A 21,792-nucleotide genomic window follows, 5' to 3' on the forward strand; every position below is an offset into this window, starting at 1 on the left:
ATATAGTAACTTCACAGTCTGGAATTCAATAGCAAACAGTAATGCTGTTACACCATCATAGCATCTTTATGTTGTTCAGATCCTTTCTTCATATTGCAAGGACTTCTTTCAAAAAACCTGTATGAAACATTAAAGGAGGTTTTATTGGATGTGCTTTATGCATGAGGAAGATAATGTTCAAAGAGACCTCTTGACTCCAAGAGTCACACAGCTTGTCAGTGTCACAGCTGGAATTAACCTCTGATTGGATTTGGGCCCCAAAGAATTCCTGCAGATAAAGTTTCAGGTGTGAGCTAAAAATAAGAAAATCATCAGAAATGGGGAAAGCCAGCTTGATGAGAAGCTGCAGAATCAGACTAGTAAACAGATATTGGAATGATCAGATAGAATATTACAAGGTATTTTAATATGTTTAAATAAAGTGAATGAATGAATGAATGTAAAAGAAATGATTGATAGACTGAGAAAAGGTTAAAAAAAATAATAACTGACCAGAATGACTGGAAAAGAATTATGTAGAATTTCTAGAGTTGAAAAAATACAGTAAGTGGAAGGAGAAAACAATGCTGAATTCTAATCATTAGACACAGCCAAAGAGTGAATGCATGACTTGGAAGACAGATTTAAGGAAATTGCATAGAGGCTTAGGGAATGGCTTGAGTGGAAGAGCACCGCCTAGCAAGTGCAAGGCAGGAGGCCTTCAGCTCAAACTCCAGCATAAAAAAAGTTAAGAAATACGTTGGACAGAGTAAGAAGGTTCATGGTGCATTTTATTAGAATTGTAGGAAGAAATAAGAGCATTAATAATCTCTAATTATTAAAGTTAGTAATGTTTTCATCCTTATAAATATTGCTGTGATATATTTTATGCACAAACATTTGTCTTCATTTCGTATTATTTCCTTACAAAAAATTACTGAAGTGGAATTAATATATCAAAGAGCATTTTAAAGGTACTTAATTCACACTACCAAATTACTTTATAGTTACTTAGTCAATAAGAAATTTACGTGGTCAACAACAGTTTATAAAGAGTGACTGTTTTCATTTGAATTTTTGATAGCAGTTTTATAATTATCTGGTTGTTTGAGAAGAGAACAAAGATATATTCAAGCTGACAGTGAAATATGAGTCATCAAATTAGTTAGCTTTCCATACCACTTCCAACTCCCTCGTGGTCCAGAGTCACATGCTGGTTACTGCTAAATTCCACTTCTTCAATGGGAGCCCTTCCAGTGACAACAGTGGTCTCAGGAATAGGCAGAAACACTTCTGCTAGCAAGGTGGTGCTACTGTGCCCCACAGTTTCATAGACCTGAAATCCGGAGAAGAGAAACAGCCAATAAAAATGACAATAGAATGTGATCCCTCTCAGAAAATAAATACACACCGTTAGAGTTTGTGCCATGAAGAACAATGTATACCACGTTTGTGGCTAAGTTGTTGACACCCTGTTTCTTCTTGCCTGACCTAATCACCTGGCGAGGAAGGCTAATCAGAGTAGTAGGTTACCACTGTCATTTTTACTGCAAGCCAACATATGGGTTACTTGGAGAGTATGTGTTCTCTTCTTCCTGGTTCAGGTTGTTCTCAGGAGCAATGGCATCAGGTACGATGGATGGGACAATATGGACATGCCACTAGTGGTTTATTATGTGCACCAACCTCAAGTAGTAGAAGCCTTCTCCCTAGACGCACTCTAGAGTGTCATGTTTAAATGTACTACTCAGTGAATCTCTCAAACTCTTCCCTTCTATACCTATTTTATTTTTCAGCTACTAAAGCCCCATCCAGCCCCTTCCAGACCCTCTTCCATGCTGGCGGTAACTAGAGCACCTGCAGCTCTGATAATTACCATGATATGTCTCATAATTGCCATCACCACAAGGTGAAGGACCCATTGACGAGGCAACCACAGATGAAGAAAGTATGACTCAGCCTCAGGTGGACCGCCATGTGGTCAAGTTTTCCCTGTATTCTTGACTCATTACTTTTGTAATAAAATATATTCCACGGTTTTGCTGGTTTCTTTTCTTTTTCTCCATGAGGTCTGACTGGTACATATTTCTTTGAGAATGCTAATTTTACTACTTTCATTTCTACTATTAATATTCACATTTTTCTTCTTATACAATAGAGCCTCTTCTAACTGGCATTTTCCACTTATCACTGGATCCTCTCTGCCCACCCTCCCTTTCAGGGCATGTGATTGGAAGTCCTTTCCTACAGTGAGGCTGAAATAGTGCCTGGCAACCATACTGGCCTCATCTCTCTGGAATCTGCTAGCCTACATTTGCAAGATGGCTAACTGAGCTTGGAGTGACTGGTGAGGCAAAGACAAAGGCAAAATTTGCATAGGAACTGAACTCAGGACCCCAGACTTAATATCACTGTGAGTTATTCTAACAGGCTGGGTCCATCAAGTGACCTGAGATGTTCAGGGCTTACCTGTGATGTGATAGCACAGGAGGAAGCCCACACATGGCTCATGTAAGTCACGCTCTCCAAATCCATCCTTATCAGTTAAAAAAGATTTTTATCTGTATTAAAAATTCTTTTGGAAAAAATTTCAAACATGTATTATACAAGAATAATAATATATTCAGGACCCATTGCCTTATCTTAACCATCACTAATTTTCCACCAATCTTATTTAATCTGTACTCTCAACTATTCCTTTTTTCCAATACCTTGAACCTAAATATCATTTAATCTGTAAATATTCAGTATGTATCTACAAAAGATAGGGTTACAGGAAGCATAATCACAATACTAGTATCAAGGAATATAATATATTATATATTATATATTATATATATATATATATATATATGTATATATATATATATATATTATAATACCAATCAGTAAGGTTCAAATGTCCTTGACAGTCTGGAATATTTTGTTTGAATCAGGACCAAAATGTATTTTATACATTGTAATTGATTGAAATGAGCTTAAAGCCTCTATTAATTTATAATTGACCTCATTTTATACTTTTATATTTTTTTATATTGGTTTAGATCTCTGTTGGGAAAAGGAGTGCTATTTATTGCTTGCTTCAATGCCTCTTAAGAGCCCATGCTTCCACGATCCTACACAGCTACGTGAACATGTAGTAGGCTATTGTTTCTTGCACGGGAGATATTGGTTTGGCCTGTTAATTATGTACTCATTGGCATGAAGTATGAACATAAGAAAATGGTGTACTTTATTTTTAAAAAATATTTAGCTTTTGCCCGAAATTTTAGTTTATTGAGGCATCCTTTTGTATGAGCCCACTAGGAGCTTTAGGTATATTATCTTGTTTAATCACCATGTGATGGTGTGTGGTGAAGACTAAACAAGATAACAGAACTGACAGTTTAAGTTGTTGGATTTGAGGGTCCATGAGAAGAGAAACTTCTCCAAACTAGGCAGCTGGTAAATAAAAAACCGGTAATTGAGTCAACAACTGTTGTAGTTTAAAACAAAACTTAGGGCTGTGTCTTCCTTGTGGGCCAGGGAAATTCCAAAAGTTGATAAAATAATTAAAAATTATCTTAAAACAATAACCTTGATCCATAAAATGTAATTGTTAGACAAACTGGTGAGAAATAGTGAGTGATTGAAAGAGAACTTAAAATCTGAGTAAAAGAACAAGAAAAAAGTAAAAACTATGGCTAAAATCAAAGCTTCCTGCATCACCTTAGTGTATGTGATTATGGTCAAGAGACCACTAGTCTCTTCCTGTCTGACTTCTTGGTTATGTGTGGCCCGAGGTAGCTGATGCCCCAGCAAGTGCCCTGTTGCACAGGCTACAAGTGCATTAGTCACTGTCACAGGCCCACACTGCACTAAGCAGGGAGCAAGGCATCATTGTCTGAATTATTAAATACCTACTGCATGGACAGAATGCCTGTGTGCCCTCAAAATTCATATTGTGAAATCCTACCCTCCAAAATGATGTATCAGGAAGGGAGGCGTTTGGGAGGTGACTAGGTCATGAAAGTCACGAGTGCTTATGAATGGGATTAGTGCAATTGCAAAAGGGACCCCAGAGAACCCTATGACTCCTTTTCTGTTGTGAGGATGCAACAGGTCAGCAATCTGCAGCTCAGAAGAGGCCCTCACCAGAACACAACCATCTGGCCCCTTGGTCCCAGACTTCCAGCCTCCAGAACTACAGAAATACATTTCTATTGTTTATAAGTGACCCAATCTATGGTACTTTGTTATAACAACCTTCTGTGATTTAGATCTTCAATGTCCCCCAAAGGTCTATACATTAAAGGCTTGGTTCTCACAGAGGAACTCTTGGTAGGTGCTGTAGGTGCTAGGACCTTGAAGGGGGGGGCGGCTAGTGGGATTTAAATCGTTGGGGGTGTGCCCTTGAATGGGATTATGAGACTCCAGTCCCTTCCAAGCTGTCTTTGCTCCCTAGCTCATGATGTGAGTGGTTTTCTCCACCATGTGCTCTCACTATGATATGCTTCCTCACCACAAGTCCAAAGCAATGGGGCCAATCCATCATAGACTGGAAACTGCAAAACTGTGAGCTGAAATAAACTTCTCTTTATGAGCTCTCAGGTATTTTGTTGTAGTGATGAAAAACTGACTAACATATAGTATGAACTGACTAGGACATCGGCTAATGTTCAATTTTATGCCATCACTATACCCTGTGACTTCCTATAGGAACACTTACCCACTCTATCAGAATTCCCTTGTTTACATATCAATTTGAGTCACTCCACATTGAGATGCTGTTTGGTATTTCTATGAATGCTGTGAATTACTGTGCTGGGAAGGTACATACTGACTCGTGATAGAAGGCATTGGAAGATCAATCCATGAAATGGAATTGCTCTCTTCTCTCAGCAGCTGGTGGACTTGCATGTAGTATGACTTTGAACTTTTCATGTGTCTTTTAATACCTCACTTACTATCAGCTCTTTCCACAACTATAGAGGGTAGCCTTGTGGCCAGGACACAGCATCTTTGTGGACCAACAGATCTGACTTTGCCACTTACTAGCTGTGTGGACGTTTGGCCTGACTCCAAAGCTTTGCTCCCTCTTTTTTGGCTTTCATTGTAAACTGAGGCTGTTACCCTAAAGCTTGCTGGAAGGCAGTGGTGATAACTCCCTTTAGTATGAACTCATTAAGTGTTCTCTGCTGCACACATAGCTGTCAATAAGATGCATTTTAATGAAACTTTGGTGGTTACATTTTTCAAATATCTCATGGAATCATCTTGGTGAATTAAGTTAGCAAACTTTATGAAATAAGAATTTTACTTATAAAAAATCAAAATTTTCAGCACATTCCACATTTAAAAAAATAAATACATTAAACTACTGAAGATTTATAGAAATTTTATGGCATATTCCTTATTATAATTAAATAATTAGAGTCAATAGAAATCTTGTAGGAGAAACCATACAACTTCCTGTGTATTTTTGGGTAAGGAATTTTGTAAGAAATTGAAAAATGATTAAGGCTTAAATACTTCTTGAAAAATCAAGAGTTAACAAAATTCTGATAATACTTCAAGTTAAGAGAATAGAAAGCATATAAATATTAGAAAATAGCAAGAATGGTGGTACAATAATTCAGAAAATGACATAAATGCTGCATTCAGTATCAGATATTGTCAAATGTCCCTCCTGGGACAAAATTATCCCTGTTCAAGAAGCATTGACTAAGCAAAGTGTGTGTGTGTGTGTGTGTGTGTGTGTGTGAGATTCAGGGTGGGATGTTCATGAAGTAACAAGACAGGAAATATAATTTAAACCACATTTAACTGTTCAGATATTCTGCTCTTGTGAAAGCAAAGTTGAAGCTATGTAAGAAATTATTACTTTCTTTGCATTTGTAATATTATTTGTTCTAACTCAAGAATCTGGTACAAATGTAACTGCTAACAGGATTTATAACTATATGCCTAAACTGAACCTTAGAAATTACGCTAAGGTAGATTTAAAAATACATTTCTCAGGGGGAGAATACTTCCTTGTGTGTAAGGCCCTGAGTTTCATCCTTAGAACCTCAAAAAACCAAAATGACAAAATTCCATCATGAAGTAAAGCTTATATTGCAGCATTTTAAGTCATGTTTCTCTGATTAAAAAGACACAGTTCCATCTCTTTCACTTAGTAGTGCTGGATCTGTCACAAGTGGTTGCTCTTTATTCTCACAGTTCTGAAAGCTATTCACCAGTCAGTCCAGTCAGTCATATCCTGGTTGATGTCCCCACTTTGGCTCAGTGTTGAACCTAACCTCCCTTGCCCTCATGTTCCCAGGCTCCCTTCCCCCACTGAAAGGGGTTGAGGACACCTGCTGTGAACTCTCTTCACAGCCCAGCCCTCCCTACAATCTTCCAAGGCCAATCCCTCTATTACATCCTGTGAGGGTCCTGATAGATGGTAACATTGAAGTATTTTTTCAAAGGATGAACCAGCCATCTCCATTGTTCCCCAGCCTGGTTCAGCCATCTGCCTGCTATTCTGCCAGCCTTTTCAGGAGGTGGGTAGGATAACAGATCTCGTTTGCTTTAAGAAAAGACTTTTTTTTCTTTAAAGAAAAGACATTTTTAAGGTAAGAGGTAGAACTGTTCCTCTTGAAAGCCTATTAAGACATCTGAATACAACAGATTTAAAACCACCTCACATCTTCAGTGATCATAAAATTCTTGGCACAGTGACTATAATTAAAATGTGTACCTGAAGTGTTAAACTCTCCGGCCAGTTGAATATTTGCAAATTGAAAATCTGTCCAAAGTGAACTCGGAAGTCTGCCCCTAGTTGCCGGCTGACTGTCCTGGACACCTCCTTGCTGTTGAAAAGCACCCTTAAGTACACCGAGCGCCTCTTTACATCTTTCCTTCGCAAGACCTCCACCCTGTAAAGTGAACCATTTGCAGCTGTAATTAGTACTGATTTACTAAAGATTGCTGAAATATGTGACAAATAGACACTGAACATAACAAGAGACTCTTGGCGGTAACTCTATCGGTCATGTTAGCTCCCATTTGACCAAAATAGCTAGAAGTCATACAGAGTTCGCTATAATATGAAATATGTGGCATGGACTTTACAGAGAAGCCATGAACAGGCATTGAAAGAGCAGGAGCACTAAGAGCTATGGGTCAAGTCTCACTGAACTCTGGTCTCAATATTCTAACAAGCCTTACATCTGTATCCAAAACAAAATTTTAAGGAAACAAGTCCCTTGTTAAATGGGTTGAATTCAAACCATAAGGGGCACTAATGATTTATATTTGAATAATAAGTTTTATACTAAAAATGTAATAGCCTACTTTATAGCAGATAGATTAAGCCTGTTTCTCTGAGATCCAAGCCTTTTCTCAACATTTTCAGAGGGTGACTGCTCATTTGAATAACAGTTGGTATCCTGGCACCTTGGAAACATAATAATCTTATAGCTAGAAAGCTTAAAAAATTAGAACCTCCAAAAGTGGGCTTTCATTTTATTTACGTATTTGTAGACACCCATTAAAAAATGCCAGGTACAATATCAATAGCAACTCAAGCTTATCGAGGAAAGGGAAAGGTTAGGGCATTAGTATCCAAAACTTGTTGAGATTTTTGATGTGATCCGTTATAATTAATTTTTCATTGTGTTAAAATATATAAAACACATTTGCCATTTTAGCTATATTAAGTGTACATTTTAGTGGTAGTCAGTACCTTCACCATGCTGTGCAACCATCACTGCTATCCATACCCCAACTCTTTCATCATCTTAAGCAGAAATTCCCTACTCAGTAAGTTGGGTGGAACTTTTAAACTTTTTATATCTCTACAATTTAGAACATGAAATTGCTCAACTGACTTCAGCTATTTTTTTTTTCTGTAAAGGACATTTAACACCAAATTCAAGTACCCAGGACACCCATGGACTTGGACTCTACTCAGAGCTGTTGTTCCCAGTATCTTTGTGCAAACAGATCCAAAATAGTCCTTTTCTCTTTATGGTTTCCCTCACCTAATGGCCTGACAAAGGAGAGATTATGGTCACTAGCTTGGGGAATATCTGGATTATAGTCCCAAAGCCCAGTCAAGACTCTGAAAGTTCTTAAGTCTGAGGTGTATATTGTCATTGAAAATGGTACTCACCATAAAAGATCACCAAAATCAAGCTCAAATTCTCTCTGTAGGAAACATAACCTGCCCTTACATATTTTGAGTGTCATGACAAAATTATATGATATGGTATTTGTGTCTTAAAAATAGTTTTCTTATTTTTAATTTATGTATAGCATCTGAATATGAGTTGAGAGAACACATAAAAATGCACAAAAGTTGTATTTTTAAAAATCGTCAGTATACTAACAGAAGTTTGAAACCAGCAAGGTCGTAGGAATCTTATAATGGCATTCTAATAAACTCTGCCATCCCAGTGAACGTAGAGACAGACTCACTTGATTTAAGTTTGTGCTTTTTATGTTGCAATATTGAGGATTCCCATCTACAATGTTCCTGATGATCGTGACAGGTCTTAGAGAACTAAGTCTGGGATCTGGTGGGAGTGAGGATTTAAGCAGATTCTCTCTTGTTGATTATGATGCGTGTACCATGCATCAGGATCACCTGGAGACTGTGTGATAATTTGGTTTTCTAGGCATCACCTGAGTTACAGGGTGGGTCAGCAGTTGTCAGGTGTTTGCATTTCTACCAAATTCTCATGTGTTGCTGATTTTGACAAACCTGAGGCTACACTTTGAGATCTATGTCTATAAACTATAGGAATTAAATTAGTAGGAAAATTTTAAAATTTTTATTACAATTCTAAAAGAGGATAGATAAAGCCAGGCATGGTGGCTCAGGGCTATAATCCCAGCTATCTGGGAGGTGGAGATCAGGAGGATCACAGTTTGAGGTAAGCCTAGGCAAAACGTTATTGAGATCCCATCTAAACAAATAAGCTGGATGTGGTGGTGCGTATCTGTAATCACAGGTAGGCAGGAAGTGAGGTAGGAAGATCACAGTCTGAGGCCAGACTGGGCAATAAAGTGAGACCCTGTATGAAAAATAACTAAAGCAAAAAAGGGCTAGGGGATGGCTCAAATGGTAGAGCACCTGCCTAGCAAGTGCAAGGCCCTGAGTTCAAACCCCAGTACTGCTAAAAAATAAAAATAAAAAAGGGTAGGCATATAATTTATGCTTATGAATTTATTGTATGTATAGGAAAGGAAAAGGTTAGGGCATTAAAATCCAAAAGTGATGTTTCTCTTGGGCAATACATAAGAATGACTAAAAATGTATTTTTATCAATTCAGAGGTTTGCCTGATTAAATACTAGCTATAGCACACACCCACAACTCTCTTTGGGAGCTTCTGTGAGCCCTTCAAAGAGAGAAGCTGGCCTCTGATGTAGTTGAAATCAAGGGGCAAGGAGAGGCTTTATTGTTCGTTCTAGGGAGAAGGGACATGCTATCAGTGACTATAAGATGCACATTGAGGCTACAGATAAGTGACCCAAACCCAAAGCCACACATGTGGCCACTGGGAGCAGCAGACACAGAAGTACAGAGCAGCTCTATGCACGATGCTACTGCATAGCCAGTGGGATGCACGGATAGGTGAATGCTAGGAAGTCAGCACCATTGTGCAAGCGTCAGCAATTTCATATGGTTCAACCCTGTGCATACAGACAGGGTTAATGAGTCTTTTGATCACACCGTGTAGCCCCACAGTCGTACTTCACATACTGTGCATTTGTATGCACATGTGAGTGCGTGCTGAGCTCTTTTATGCTTAGAACAGCTGCTCACCTGGGGCACTGGTTGTTGGGTGTCACACTCCCTGCCAGGCTCAGCTCTGGGACCAGCATAGGCTCCCCTGGCCTTCTCCTTCTGTGTGCTGCTCGCTCCCTCACCTGCTGCTCTATGACTGCTGGATCGGTGAGCTCCGGAGGGATGGGCTTCACGGGGTCCTCCTGAGGATAGGGCTCCCCAGCTTCTTCATCGGGATGCTCTTCTGCTGCCTGTTTCTTTTTCTTCTTCTTGACCCTCTGTTGGGTAAGAGGCAACCTGATGTCAAACAGGAGTCTGGGAATTTCATTTAGGTGCACAGTCTTCCAAGCTAGATAGACCTGAACACAAACCAGGCCCATCTCCATCAGTATGTCCACTTTGTGCCTCAGTTCTCTCACTCACCAAGTGTGACTTCTCCCAGGGCTGGCAAAATGAGGAAACACCTGTAAAGCACTTAGCAGAGGTATCAATACCCTACATTCTGTGTGATGATGTATATAAAATACTTAATCCCATGCTTGGTATTACTGTTATTACAAATACAGAGTGCTACTACTGAATTATCTATGGACGAAGCTGGCTTTGGTGCATTTTGGAACAAATGCATTAGCCAGTTCATCTCCCTCCCTGATCCCTAGAGGTGGGGGGCAGGGAGAGAGACAGAAAGGAGCCAGCAGGAAACCCCCGTCTGTCTGCCAGTCCAGCTTCCTCCTCCTGTCTCAAGGGGCCACCCTCTTACCCTTTCCAGGCCAGCCCTGCTCCAGGCTGAGGAACGGTTTGCAAACCTGGGCTTTCTTCCAAGCCTTCCACTGCTGGTGTGAAGTTCTGTACTCTTCCATCTTCTGTTCATACTCTTCTGTGAGCTCTTCCAACAATTCGTTTATTTCAGCTTGAATTTCTTTTTCATATGCTTCCTCATCTGCTTTCTGGTCAACTTTTTCCCTTTAAATCAATTTATAGCATCTTGGTTATTTCTTGGAATTAAGGAAGGGAGTAATATTCCCAGTAGATCCTTAAATTGGGCCTGCTGTGTGCCAAGTCCCTCTTCTAAAAGTGTTGAAGTATTGTACACGTTATTTTACTTATTTATGTATTTATTTATTTATTGCAGTGCTGGGGATGGAACCCTGGGCCTCATGCATGAGAGGCAAACACTCCACCCTAAAAAGCGTTGTGTGTGTTAACTCACAAGCCAGTGAGGCAAATGCTGTCATCACCCATGAGGTGACTGCAGCACAGAGAGGTTAAGAGCATACAGTTGCTGAGTTGGAAGAACCAGAACCTGAGTCCAAGATATTGACCGCTCTCCTCCCTGAGTTAAATGTTCCATGCTGGGAGCTGACACAATGCTTGCAAGTGCTCAACCCACAGCGCAGAAAGTTTATTGAAGTTATTTTATTAACTCTTCATTCTGTTGCTGCTGAGCCCCTGAAACCACTTCTTGATACTGAATTGATAATTTGAGTTTTTCTCTATGATTCTGATGACATTCCACATTAGATTGGTCCAATCAAAACAGTATTTCCCAGAGTGCTCTATAGAACATTAGTTTTGGGGGCTGTCCTATTTAAAAGGATGCTGTGGCCATATCAACACCAGCTTAAATAAATGTGAAGAGTTCCATGGCACTCATTTATCCAGAGCCCTTTCCATCTTAATGGCAGTGTGACTCTGGTGGGAGAGTCATAAATCTGTGGCGCCCACCACCCACTCAACAGTGGGGTTTTACCACTCCTGATGTGGTCTGGTGTCCACGCTCTAGGTGCCAAGGTTTCCTCCATACATTTTAAATAATCTTAATCAGCTGTCTAGAGCTGGCAAGTGTTTGTGGCTTGGTGGTATAACAGCAAACAGTTCCCCAAGAAACAAGCGCCTCCATGTCTTTAAGCTAATTACTGAAGAAATCAGGTATGTCTTATACATTTTTGTTGATGTATGATATCGTCCAATAATACAACTTTTGAAAAAACAACCTACTTTCTCAAAACAAGTTTCAAGGGTGTATTCGTAAACCTCTGGAAGTCTCGAAGAGATTTCATCTCTTTCCAGACTTTTATGATGGTCTTAAGCAGTGTGCGATCTTTTTCTTGCTCAGCATCACGGAGCTTTCTTGTTTGCCTACAAGATACCAGTGCAACGCATGAGTGCAGTTAAGAAGTTATTAGGTGTGCTTATAAACAAAAAGAAATTAATAATGCTACAGTGATTGTATATTCAATTAGATAGCGACCTTATTTCTAAGCAAATACTAGAATACCAAATACTAATGCAAATTTGAAGATAATAGGATGCCCACCTGTTTTTGAGAGGTTTACTTGATTGTGTTCTCTGTGACTTCTTCAATTAAACTAAATTATTTTTTCTATTTCTTATTAATGCTCTGCACCCTTAAACTAACAGCCTCCTTTGTAGTTATGACAATAAGGGACCCGGGTAAAGGCAGTTCTCACAGATTAAATTATTGTAACACTGCAAAAGTGCTGTGTCCCAGTTATGGTAAAACACTGAAGTCTTTCTGTGTTAATACAAATCATGAGTTTTGCCCTACGGAGGTGATGTAATGTTATTGCATGCCTTGGAGAATTTTCAGTGCTAATGAGATGACCAATGTTTTTGGCTTAATCTGAAGAGGCATCATTTGAAAATGCTTTTGTCTTTATTCCCATATTTGAGAATTATTTAATACCTTTTTTAAGCCTTCTTTATGAATGATAGCCAAATCCAGATGCCAAATGTGTTTTATTATGCCATTAATTACTTAGTTAATTAATGAATGAGACAATTATTTAATTTTTGAACAGGTGCCATGTGTCATTCCAGGGCATTCAGAAGTATTTGTCCCTAGGGAGTTTATAGTTTGGCTCAGGAGACACACACACATACAGAATGATGACATACAACATGAGAAAACAAGAAGCTGCAGAAATTAGCAGCTCTGAGCTCAGGAAGGTCTGACTCTGGAGGTCATGCTTGTGATGACTTGTGCTGTAGAAATGGTACAAAGAAGTCAGGAGATCTAAGTTTCTAATTATTCAGCTGGTGGCAGAGGAAAAAGAAGATGCAAAAGATAATAGCCAAGATTCAGGACTCTCTGAAGTTGTCAGAAAAGCAAGAGTAACAAACTAGGGAATAAGACACATTTGCTTTGAGGAGCAGTCAAGCATAGTAGCTAAAAATGCAGGTGTTGAACCACATCACCCAGCTTTGAATCCTAGCTCTAGCATTTTCTTGCTTGCCTTGGACAAGTTACTTCACTTCTCCATGCCTTGTTTGTAAAACAAGGATGCTGACATACCAGCCTCAACATCACGCCTGTAATCCTAGCTACTTGGGAGGGTGAGATGGGGAGGATTTCACTTGGAAGCCAGCCTGGGCAAATGGTTCGTGAGACCCCCATCTTCAAGATAACTAGAGCAAAATGGACAGGAGGTGTGGCTTAAGTGATAGAACACCTGCTTTGCAAGTGTGAAGCCCTGAGTTCAAACCCCAGTCCCACAAAAACAAAATAAAACAAAACAAAAAACCTCTTAGCAAGAAAAAATTTGACATATGAGCTAAATGAGCAACAAATCTCAAAATATATAGTTAGAAATTGTGGCCAGAGCTGTTTTGCAGAGTACAGTTTTGCATAGAAAGTTGGGGAACACTTTTTTGCAGATAGATGATATAGAGAAAGGCCACCCTGCTCAGGTGAAGGTGTGGAGCCCTGGCCTCCACATGATTTTAAAACCACCACAGGGGTAAATTCAGTTTAGAAAGCAATGCAGATTTTAAAAAGGTTAAAAGGAAAATTACACCCTAGGAACTCTGAACATTTATACACTGGATAGAAGAGGAAGACTAGACAAAGGTCAGGTGACTACAGAGAGACAAGGACATCAGGAGAGGGAAAGGAATGTCAACAGGAAATTTGTGGGGATAGTGTCAGTATCCAAGAGCTGAGAGGGCTGCAGGGGTCTTAGGGGCTGTGGTAATCCTGCTTCAGAGGCAAGGTGAGCTCAGGAGTGAGATGGGGGGGCTGGAGAAGGTTGGAGTGACAGCATGGATCATGAGTGCTTTCCAGAAGTTCGGCCAAGAAGGGAAGTACTGATAAAAGTAGTAGCTTGAGTCATAGAATTTTTATTTGCTCAAGAGTGAGCACATCAACAGCAAAGCCCCAGTGGAGAGAGTTAAACAGTCTTTCCCTTCCTGCTGAACATTCATGTTTCCTTTCTTTTATGCTCTCGTCCAGTTCAGAGGACCAGCAGTATGGTCATGGTGCTGCTATGGAAAATAAAGTGGGAAAATACTTAAAGTGGTGCTAGTCCAGGTTAAAGTCACCATCTGATGCTCAGAAGATGCTCAGGTGGAGAACTCCCAGTGCAGCTGGTAGGGAGTTTAAAGAAACAGGTCTACTTGGTAAGATGTCCAGGGCAGATTGTCTAGAATTTGTTTCACCACTTAGTGAAAAGTCAGTAAGAACTGAAATCGGTTCTTTTCCTGCATCAAAGGTGCTAAGTTTCAGAGATTTTCATCGCCAAGGGCTGTGGGATTCTTGCGATGAGTCTGTGATCCGTAACTCCACTAGGTGTGTCAGTAAGTCATACACAGGTGACTGCTTTTCAAATAGTGATTAATAGATATCCCTGGAAAACCATGGCTGCTTTCAGAACAGTTTTTTTTTTTTTTTCCCTGCAGTGCTAGGGATCAAACCCAGGGTCTTGTGTATATATCACAAAGCCCCTTTCACTTTTTTCTTACTCAGTGTATGCTAAATCAAAACTTGTGGAGGCTGAAATATGTTTTTCTTTTAACATAAAAATAATTTTTATTTTTAAACATATTCCTCATCCTTTTCTAATTATAGTATACAAACTTCGTTAACTTCCATTTTTCTGGAAGAATTTCTAATTCATGCCTAGTTTGTGTAAAGAAAAGTATACACTGAAACAACTTGATTTACTATTTTCTGTTCTAAGCATTTGTTCTGTGGAAATATTCATTCATAAATACAAAGACACAGGAAATTTAATTATCACACAATTTAAATAATATAAAACAGGAGTAACATAACTGCCTGTCTACTAGGGATTGCACAGAATATAATAAGTCCATATGATAAATGCCAGCCATTAAATGAAAGGGATTTAGATGCATTTTAAGAGGAAAAGGTCTAAGATGCATTATACATAAAAAAGCAAGTTTCAGAATGGTATATGAACACGACTTCTTTAAAAAATAAAATATATACACATACACACATCTGTGTGCTTGTGTGTGTGTGTGTACAAAGTTTATAGAAGAACTAACAAAAAACTGTTAACCAGGAGTTTCCCTGAGGGATGGGACTTTAGGTGATTTTTATATTCTATATTTCCTTATTATTGGGCAATAATCAAGGTTTTAATGTTTCAATTTTTAAATTATGTCTAATTCAAAGAAACAGGCAAGTGAAGATAATAAATAATATGACATCTATTGACATTTTGACTTATTTACTTGAGACTTTTAAATGAAGTGTTACAGTTCCATTTGAAGACCTCCTCCTCTGCACACCCTTTGCTCCGTACCAGGACAAAGAACTGGCATGTGTCTTTTCCATCTCTGCCATACATGTGGGTACCCACAACAAATAAGGATTGTTTCAGGTGTTCTTTGGGCTCTGTGAACCATATTACACAGTGAGTATCCACTGACAGCTGGATGTTTTTTCATTCAGATTGATCATGCCAGTGCATGAGATCTGACTGTCATTTTAAGTGTGGTACAGACATCCACTTATATCAAGATGTGCTCCTGCTGGTATTGGGTTGTTTCTAGTTCTCACTTTTGTGAGTGATGCTTTGCACATTTCTCCATGTGCATGTGCACACGTGACTCCTCTGACTAGACACATCTGAAGCAGAACTTCTGGGTCCACCTTCAACATTTCACTAATCTGTCACCAAGCTGCTCACTAAAATGGTGGCTGCAACAATTTCGACTTCTTTCTGCAGAGTACGAGAGTTACTATTTCCTCAGGTCCTCCTTCATATTTTCAAATTTTGTGTTAATAGGATGGGTATAACTCATTTCACTTGGCAGAATTTCACACGTATTCAAGTACATTCAGAAAAACTATCAAGAAAGACAAACTCTACCCAAGTACACATTTAGTAGGAAAAGAAAAGTAGAATTACAATGACAAATTTTACTCACCGAATTTCAGACTTATATTCATTGATGGTTTTTTGGGTTGTATCAAGAGATTGATGAGGTTGTTCTGTAAGACCAGTCTGAACAGCATTTCTTAGAGCTTGGAGCTTAAAAAGATATGGATATAAGTTTTGCATTAGAAACTCTATCCCCTACAAGCAATATGGCTGGACCCATTTAGTTCTGGGCAAAATGGTGTGAGCATTTTTGTGAGTGGATGTTCAAGCATCCACCTGTCTTTAAACTTTCACCAAAATGAACTTGAACAGAGAAATATTCTTCCTGTTTTTAAAAGTCTGGAATAATAAGGGATAGTGTTTGTCTGTCCTTGTTCTACAGTCCAGGTATGCTCATAAGAAATACTACTTTCATGTTAGAGTCTCAGACACGTGTTTATTTTCACAGCTAACGGGGTCTTTCTGAGTTCTGAATACACAACAGTATTTTTGTGATATGAAGAAATCATAAAATTATAGACTCATAACAGGACATATTGTGGAATAATCTCTTATGTGGGCAGTAAGACTTTAAAGTGAGGGCATAAGACTAACATTGTCTGCAGTCAAAATTACCTGTGAAAATCCCATAGGATATTGTTGCATTGGAAATAAGTCCAAAGGGTTGCCATTCTTTTGAGCATCAGTTGTGTTTAGGAACCACACCATGGAAAAATATATATATAAAGATAAAAATGTCTCTAAGGACAAAGGGATTCTCAAGCCGCCAATGGTCCCAGGGTCTGAGATCACTTCAGCAAGTAATAGCCACTTGTCTTCCATCTGATACCCCCTTCTTATGGTTGGGATCACTTACATTATACACAAACATTCCTCTTCAAAGCAAGTGTATGCAGCTGAATTTGGGCTTATTAAATGTACACCATCTATACCCTTCCTTTGGCTTCTAGGTAGGATGATATGTCACATATCCCAGACTGTGGGAACATGCAAAAGAGGTGCAGAAATATTTTGCTGCTAGAAAGTATTTTCATTGTTTGCCTCATCAAAAGAACCAGCCCCACCAACAGGCATGGAGATTGCATGTACCTTATCAGTGAGAAATTTTGCCTTGTTTCTCTGGTGTCTTGCAAGGTACTGGTCATATAATTGAACCAGTTTGGCTGCCAAAACATGCTCTCGGCTAAAACAAGGGTGATGAGTGAAGATTAGCCCTGAAATATCAATGTCCAGTTGGAAATTTCCTGGTGGGTCTCCAGATCCAATCATATGCTGACTACTGTGGACATACTTCACTGCCTGCCAGGAGAGAAGAGAGAGGATGGCCATAATTAAAGCACTTACTAAATGATGCTCTAGTCCTCAAAAGTACAGAGGCAAAATGTCTCCTCTCATGTCAAGCTGGGTACCAGGTACTTGATTGCTTGTTTAGGGCCCTGCTTTTTTCTGAATATTTAAAATGAAAGACCAAGCAAGAAACCATTTCAGTCTTGTTTTCCTATGCATTCTAGACTTTGCTACTCTCTCAAGTCATAGTTTTAACCTTTTTCCTGCAGACTATCCTGTTTCTTGAAATCTTAAGTTTTGTAGTTAGAGACCTTGAAATTTTTTTTAACTGTGAGAAGCATAGATTCTAGTCCCAACTTATTTATTTATTTATTTGGTAGTACTGGGTTTGAACTTAGAGTTTTGCTCTTGCTAGGTTGGTGCTGTATTGCTTGAGCCATACCTCCAGCCCCAACCTGGTCATTATTATTTGGATCATAGATGTATTCCCATGTAACTAAAATTTTAAAACGTGGAGAAGTTTTTGTTTTGTACACAGAAGCAAGAGAGTTTTTCCTTAATTGTACTTCATGCTGGTATCCAGTTTGGGGGTAGTCAATGGGCAAAATAACAGAGGAAGGGGTGGGGAACAGCTGAGCCTGTTGTACAAAAAACAGGAATGGAGATTTCCTGTGGGAATTTCTTGAATTGTTCAATGTATCAGGGCAGATAATTCTCTCTGGTTTTCTTTGGTAAAATCTTCAAGAAATTTTTCATCAATCACCACTGCTTACTGAAGTAGGAAGCTTAAAAGAGAGGGGTATCTCTGATTTTGAATTTTTATTTTCTTTCCTGGCTATAGATACTGACTATAGTCAGGACATGCTGATTTGAGACTCAATTCTTCTCTTTTATAGATATAAGCTTTAGAAGCTATTTTTGTTGTCTGGAAAATCATGAGATTGCATTGTACAAATGTTTTATTCACAAATTCTGAGGTAAAATGGAAATTGAAAAAATCACTAGAGAGAACTGAAGCTTTCATCTTTCATAAACTGTGGTAACATGATCAACAATCTCCTCATCTAATTCTCCTGTATAGCATCAGGTAAAGAAGCCTTGGATTCTAGCCCTGGTTCTACCTTGAACTTGCTTTGGGACCATAAGCAAATCACTTGTCTCTGGGCCATTATGGCTTCATCTATAAAAGTAGGAGGCTGAGGGAGAAAATTTAATTACCATTTTATAGAGCACTAGGCATCATATCAAGCACTTCATATATACCATCTCATTTATTCAACAAAGATTAATGCATGTCTACAACATAGTGGGAGTTAGAGGAGAAGAAAGACTGGAAATTGACAGAAAAAAGCTTGGGCTCTACAGAAAGTGTGGAAACTCAGAAGAGGGGATTTGCATTACAGACCTGTGACTTAAACAAGATTCTAATGTTATTTCCTATGAGGCTAAGAACAGAAAAGGAAGATGTATCTGTGTGTGTGTACATGTACATGTTGTATGTATAAGACAGCATTCCCACTGGTTTTATGGTGTGATCTGATTTTCAGTTACTCTTAGTAAAAAGGGTTCCCAGTATTTGCATTTGTACTAAAGCATACTCCTAGCCTTCATCACGGGCAGACTTGTCATTGTTTTGTGCTGTTGCCTACTGTGTGTCAGTCCTCTCAAGAAAGACTATTTTCATCACTCAATTCCACACTTTTTCCAGATTCTACACTATTAATGTATATTTAGGATTTAGAATTTTTCATAGGACACTAATACAATGTGTCCGACACTTATATTAATATAATATCAAGTTTTTTTCTGTAAAACAATACCATTTATCTTTGATGAGACTTTTTTGGCAGTGCTAGAATTTGAACTCAGGGCCTCATGCTTACTAGGCTGCTAGTTTAGTACTTGAACTATGGCCCCAGCCTCAGACTTTTTATTTTTTAAAATGTCAATGTAAAGCTGGTATATGTTTACAAATATTATAGGCTTGAACAGAAATGAATTAACTATATCTCAGTACTTTCCAAAATATACTTTATTTCCCAAATCTGTATTATCCCATGTTCCAATAATTGCTAGTGGTAATCTGCCTTAAGCTCAGCTCAACCAAATAGGAAAGCTTCCAGGACTCCTGGTGTCTATTGGACTAGACTACTCAAGACTCCACCTCTCTTGCTATTAGAGAGAAAGACTCTTAGTTCCTCGCCTTTTTGTTGCATTTGTCTTCTGTTGTGGGGTTTGGATATGAAATGTATTCCCCAAACGTTCATGTGTGGAAGGCTTGGTTCCCTCTGGTGGTGTTACTGAGAGGCAAGGGTACCATGAGGGTGTGAATTTCATGAATGGGCTAACCCACTGAGGACTTCATACTCAAGGGGCTGTTAGTAATTGGAGCTCGGTTGGAGGAAGTAGGTCACTGGGGGTGTGCCTTTGAAAAGTCCATCTTGTTCCTGCCCCCTACTATCTCTCTCTTTGTCTCTGTGTCCCTCTGTCTCTGTCTCTCTTTTCCTTCTCTCTCTGTTTCCTAGCTACCATGAGCTAAGCAACTCTGTTCTGTTATGCTCTCTTTCCATCATGATGCTCTGCCTTACTACAGGCCCTCCACAATGGGCCAAGAGACCATGGACCAAAACTTCAGAAACTGAGCCCAAATAAATCTGCCTTCTTTTAAATTGTTTCTCACAGGTATTTTGTCATAACAACAAAAATCTAACTATCACACCTTCCTTTTTTATATATTGAGAGCTATCAAAAAACCAGTACCAACAATTCCTCCCAAGCATCGCCTCTTGAATGTTTCAGAGGAAACATCCTCACGGTTCACCTTTCACTGTTCTTTGTATCTTATGGAAGCCATGTGTGGCCTTTCAGAGACGAGTTCTGATCATGGCTGTCCTTACACTTGAGGCTGCAACATGGAGGCCCATTTCTTATCTCTTTCATTCAGGTAAAAGTAACACCTGCCCTGGTGTTAGAAGTTTTTAATTTGCATGTAGCCATTACATGTCTTATGATCACCCAGATAACCTGGGTTAATTAAAAACTCTTCCTTACACAGACATGTACACCTAAATTCAAAGATGGAACAGGAAGAATCACTGACTGCCTAGCTGCTTTGTGCCTGCTAGTTCTTGCCTTGCCTTTTCTCTTTCCATGCAGGTTTCCAGAGTCATGAGCTCACTCAAAGTGTGGCTCTCAGGTTCCACCTTGTATTCTTCTTGGTATGAGTAAGCAATGCTGGCAGAAGGCTTGTATGGACTTGTAGTGTTGTCTGGGTCATCTGAATTTTCATCTCCTTCCCCAAATTTGCCAAATCTACATTAGCTCATATGTCAATAATTGCTGGTGGTCTCTGCCTTAAGTTCTTAAGCTCAATTCAGTTAAATACAAAAGGCTTCCAGAACTTCTGGTAGCCTCTGGGCTACACTGTTCAAAATTCCCCAACCCTTTTCCTTAGTGAGAAGGACTGCTAGATCTTTGTCTTTTTGTTGTATCTGCTTTCACTTCTTACATATGAAGAACTATCATGAAAACAATAGCAACAATTTCTCCCAAGGAGTATATTTTAGCTGTGAAATTGACTTGATTCTTCAGCCTTCAATTGAAATCTGAAAACCAAAACTTAAGAGGTGATGTGTATGGGTCATTTGTTGATATTCTCCATATGTACAGAGGTGCATGCCAATGGATTAAAAAGAAATTAAAAGAATTAAAAGTTATACATAAAAATAATAATTATTGGTGGGGTTAAAAAAAGAAGTTTCTACATTTTTCCTGTAAAAATAATAGCAACAAAGCCTGAGTCCAGTCCAAAGCCTGTAGAAGACTGTAAATCCAGTGTTCTGGGTTTCCCTGGGAAATTTTCTCATTTTTCTCTTCAAGATTGATAGATACATATCTCCTGAAACATGTGGCTGGTGGGGTACAGGATACACTTACTGCTACTGTAGTTTGTCCTTGGTCTTGATCATGTGAAATGTGGGAAAAATCTGATTCCCTTTTCTGTGGAGTTGTTAAGGTAGGCCATCAAAGGTCAAGTTCCCCCAATATGTGGGAAATTCTGGCCTGCCAATAATAGGAAAGAACAAGAGCCGTCGATATTTTAGGAGAACTAGAGGAAAGAGAGAAGGAGAATGATCCCTGATGGCATGGAGACCCTGGTCCTAGCTCAAGCCTTGATTCCTAAAGCTCCTCTTTCAATCTTATGATTTGTCCCCAGATCCCACCCAGTTCTATAGGTCACCAAAGTTCCTTCTTGGCTTAAGCTAATTTGCACTGAGTTTCTGTCATTTGCAACCAAGACTCCAGACCATCACGAAGCTTAGAACTCAGTGGATGAGTACTGCTTCTGTGAAAAGTTGGTAAGAACAGCACAAGGGGAAAGTGACAATTTTATGAAGCAGTGACTGTCAAGGAGGTTGGAATTCTGACAAATTCCTCTAACTGGCAAATAGTTCTGATAAGGGGCACCTCCTGTACATCACCTGATTCCATTTCTGCCTCTCACATGAGGCACAAAGTCTCCCCAAGACCAAGTTTAAATGCTGTTACCTTTGTATTCCTAGAGTTTAGCACAACTAAGTGTGTAGTAGACTTTCAGTTAGGGATGGAAAGAATA

General features: G+C 39.1%; 1 protein-coding gene across 8 annotated transcripts in view; it reads right to left on the minus strand.

Moving 5' to 3' along the window:
- Positions 1–21,792, minus strand: part of Cc2d2a (coiled-coil and C2 domain containing 2A) — a 99,655-nt gene that overhangs the window by 41,419 nt on the left and 36,444 nt on the right. For 7 of the 8 annotated variants that reach the window (XM_020171637.2, XM_074042580.1, XM_074042584.1 and 4 more), the window contains 7 exons: positions 16,980–17,189; positions 15,937–16,040; positions 11,737–11,877; positions 10,545–10,701; positions 9,778–10,016; positions 6,704–6,881; positions 1,159–1,315 (listed from right to left, as the gene is read on the minus strand). In XM_020171637.2, coding sequence (XP_020027226.2) covers positions 1,159–1,315; positions 6,704–6,881; positions 9,778–10,016; positions 10,545–10,701; positions 11,737–11,877; positions 15,937–16,040; positions 16,980–17,189 — 1,186 coding nt within the window. The remainder of the gene's footprint in view (positions 1–1,158; positions 1,316–6,703; positions 6,882–9,777; positions 10,017–10,544; positions 10,702–11,736; positions 11,878–15,936; positions 16,041–16,979; positions 17,190–21,792) is intronic. The other variant, XM_074042583.1, reaches the window with a different exon arrangement.

The sequence above is a fragment of the Castor canadensis genome, chromosome 9 (assembly GCF_047511655.1).
Source record: "Castor canadensis chromosome 9, mCasCan1.hap1v2, whole genome shotgun sequence".
Classification (NCBI taxonomy): Eukaryota; Metazoa; Chordata; class Mammalia; order Rodentia; family Castoridae; genus Castor; species Castor canadensis.